General features: G+C 33.9%; 1 protein-coding gene across 2 annotated transcripts; it reads right to left on the bottom strand.

The window, feature by feature from the left end:
• Positions 1-1,100: 1,100 nt before the first annotated feature.
• LOC118046326 (transcription factor BEE 3) lies at positions 1,101-2,834 on the bottom strand. Of its 2 annotated transcripts, none has more exons than XM_035055171.2 (6): positions 2,366-2,834; positions 2,124-2,237; positions 1,897-1,962; positions 1,721-1,789; positions 1,534-1,611; positions 1,101-1,430 (listed from the first exon to the last, which is right to left on the bottom strand). In XM_035055171.2, exons 1-6 carry the CDS (start codon positions 2,759-2,761, stop codon positions 1,338-1,340), a joined length of 816 nt encoding a protein of 271 aa, XP_034911062.1. In that variant the 5' UTR covers positions 2,762-2,834; the 3' UTR covers positions 1,101-1,337. The 2 variants fall into 2 exon arrangements, with proteins under 2 accessions (XP_034911062.1, XP_034911061.1); XM_035055170.2 differs by having other exon boundaries at positions 1,103-1,430; positions 2,360-2,833.
• Positions 2,835-3,359: the final 525 nt, after the last annotated feature.

The following is a 3,359-nucleotide window of genomic DNA, read 5'->3' as shown; positions in this document are numbered from 1 at the left end:
AAAGTCTTACATGAAAGAACTTTTTGAACATCTTATGAACTATTAGCATGATACATGTTATGAACTATTAAGAATCATGCTAACTTATTGTGTTTGCAAGAATTTCTGTTTGATCTGAACTTATTGCTTACTATACTATTTTTTTTATGTTTTGTCACAAATCAGGCGAAAGGAAGAGAATGTAAATGTCATTTTGTTGGCTTAGATTAGTGAAGATATTTTTATGGTTGGTAAAAAGATAATTTGGCTAAGATAGAAGATTATCAAGATTAGTTAGCATTATCTTCTTTATAATTATCTGATTAGTTTAGATTATTTAAGAGATAAGTTCAGATAAAGTAGAAAAAGTTATTCGAAGATAAATTTATCAATGTTTCTGTAAAACATGTTATAGTCTGTTACCAACGTGACAGACTAAGAAACTTGAAGATTATCCTTATCCTTATCATATAAGACACGTATATAAGGAAGTCTGAAGAAAAGAGAGCATTGTGTGCTTTAGAGAAGAGTTTCAGAATGTAAAAGCATTAATTACATTGAAGCAATTATGCCAGCTAGCTAAGGAGTTTACAGAAAGTTTTGTAGTATATACTCTTGACACATGAGGAGTGTGTAGGAAATTCTCGAGGAGAATTGGTCTTTGAAGAGTTGGAAAGTTTACACACTCTTAGGGAGAGTTCCTGTATAAACTGTTAGCAACTAGAGATTCCAATTAGGATGACAATAATTTGAATATCGTCATTTGTACTTGCAACTACTGTGGTAGGAGATATAATATGATTCATTGTCTCATCAAGTAAGGTAGTATAGATATAAATGGTTGTCTTCAGATGTACTCCTTTAATAATTATTTAAACTAGTGAAAAAATTGTCTATTTTGAATTTGGTTGTCCTAAAGGGTTTTTTATTTTTTGAAGAGTTCTTTAAAAGGTTTTCACTTCATAACCAAATATCTTGTACATTTAAGTTTTATGTATTCTTTATTTATTTGGTTACTAATTAGTTTTTGTAAAGTATTATCAGATAATTTGTTAACCTGCGGTGAAAACTTTCACATTCAGTAGGCATTTGCAAAATAAAAAAGAAAATCCAAGGATATACATAGAGAAGAAATGAGTCAAGAAGGCTCTTGTGAATTAATTTGTATTCCCAGACCAAGTTTGACGTACTGAACAATTATGCCACTTGTGCTCGCTATATATCATGAAGTGGGATCTAATCTTGAGATATTGGAAGTTAAAAATAATAATAATAATAGCAGCAGCAGTAGTACTTGAAAAATATAGAGAATCTTCATGTGTTGTTTGGAAACAAGGAGTAACATCCAAAAATTAAAGTCAGAGGGACCATGTTGAGTGGATGTGAGCAAGCCCTCCGGATCCTTCTCTCATAGCTCTTTGCAACTCTTTTGCCTCCTGTGCTTTTGCCCTCTGAAGAATATACAACATTCAACATGAATTATGAAAAAGGAAAACATAATACGCATTTTATAAGCCTAAGAAGGCCATAAATTTTTAAATTTTTTCTATGCACCTGCATTGTTTCAATAGCATCTGTTTCTGCGTTGAAGTCATAGAATGTGCTTGCTGCAGTGAGCTTCATGGATAGAAACTGAGTTCAAAAACCAAGAGGAAAAGAAAAAAAAAGATGATGTCAGGACAATAAAGGCACCTTTTGCTGTTATCATATGTTTTGCAGAACTTGGGAAGCATCAACTCACCTCAACTTGATTTTGCAAGGACTGGACATAATTAATTATCTCATCCAACATTACTGCCATGCCCATCGTCTATAAATAACCAACAAAATTGTTACAATTAGCAAGAAAAATTACTTTTCAACAAGAGAAAATTGTTTTAACAATAGATTGACGTTGGCCATTGTTTTTCTTCAAACCTTGTAGCAGCCAGGCACTATATCTTGCAAGCATCTTAATCTTTCATTGATTTTTCCTCTTCTAACCTGTTGTACATCAAACAAATCTATCAATCTCTATGTCGTTTAAGACATACTGTAAGAGAAATAAATATGTATTGGGTGATCAATATAAATGAATTGATGATCAATACAGACTTATGTATAATATCCTATTTGAATTCCATCTTGGGCTTTCGAAAAGTTACCCTTTCTGCTAAACTGTGGCTATCAGTGGCTTGACCTCTCCTAGCTCTAACATGAACAACGTCTTTTGGTTTCCCATCCTCATTGCTTTTCACTCCCTTTCCCCTTCTCGAGCTCTGTAATCAGAAAGCACAGAATCAGCTCATCAGGTTCTATTACCCAACAAATGAACAACAATCAAACCTCAAAACAAACAAACAGTAGCAAGAAAGGTAGAATTTGACAGTTGATTTAATACATTTACATTTCTCCTCTTGCTCCCACTCTCAGAAACTCGAGGAGATGAGTTCATAGAGCTGCTTTCAGACACATCCATTGCTTTTCTCTTCTTGCTTTCTTGGAATTCGCTTTCATTTCCAGGTGTGGTAAAGGGCTGAGAAACTGGTACAACATTCTGGTCGTTTTGATGGAAAATACCAGCAAAACCTTCCGCTAAGTTTCCAGGGAATTCTGGTGCTTGATGGCTAAAGAAGTTGTCACTAGTGAAAGGCATGAAGCTATGAATATTATTCACGCTTGGATTATCGAGGATGCCTTGACTTACTTCTGTGAATTGGTTTAATGCCACCATGCTTGGATCAATATCTAAGAAAGGAAATGGTAGCCTAAAGCTCTGCAAATCTGCTGTGAAATCAGCCATGAATTTGTTTTTATATTATTATATACGAAGCTTAGTCGTAGGGAGAGCCAAATGGTTGTTTTGGATCATAACGAGAGCCGGGCTTGTATTTATAGAGTGATCTTAGACTTCAGAGACTGCTATTTTTTCTGTAGACAAATCACTATTATTTAGCATGGGTCGCATAAAATTATGTGTACAAGTATATATCCATCATGGCCCATATTGATGGTTTCAGCTAGCATATCCTTTTTTTTTTCTTTTTTTTTTTTCCTTTCTTTCTTTTCCATTAACAAATTGATAGTTATCACCACCACCACACAACATTTTCATATGCCACCTCTGATATAAATTACTAGCAAGTGCATTTGGACATATAATGGGCATATCAAACCATTGATTTATACTGTGTAAGAGCATATCTCTAAGTGGTTCTGTACAGATATGGCACATCAAACCAATCTGCTCAAGTATCGTACAATTTTTCATTTCAAAGTGACAAACTTCCACTAGAGATTTTTTTTCCCCCATTTTCCATTGTCCAACGAGCCACAACTATTTGTTCGAGTCGGCATTATGATTTATGGATAATATCAAAGGAATTACACAGAATTTCTCG

This window comes from Populus alba, chromosome 12 (assembly GCF_005239225.2).
Source record: "Populus alba chromosome 12, ASM523922v2, whole genome shotgun sequence".
NCBI classification, from domain to species: Eukaryota; Viridiplantae; Streptophyta; class Magnoliopsida; order Malpighiales; family Salicaceae; genus Populus; species Populus alba.
This window is presented reverse-complemented; position numbering and strand designations above follow the sequence as displayed.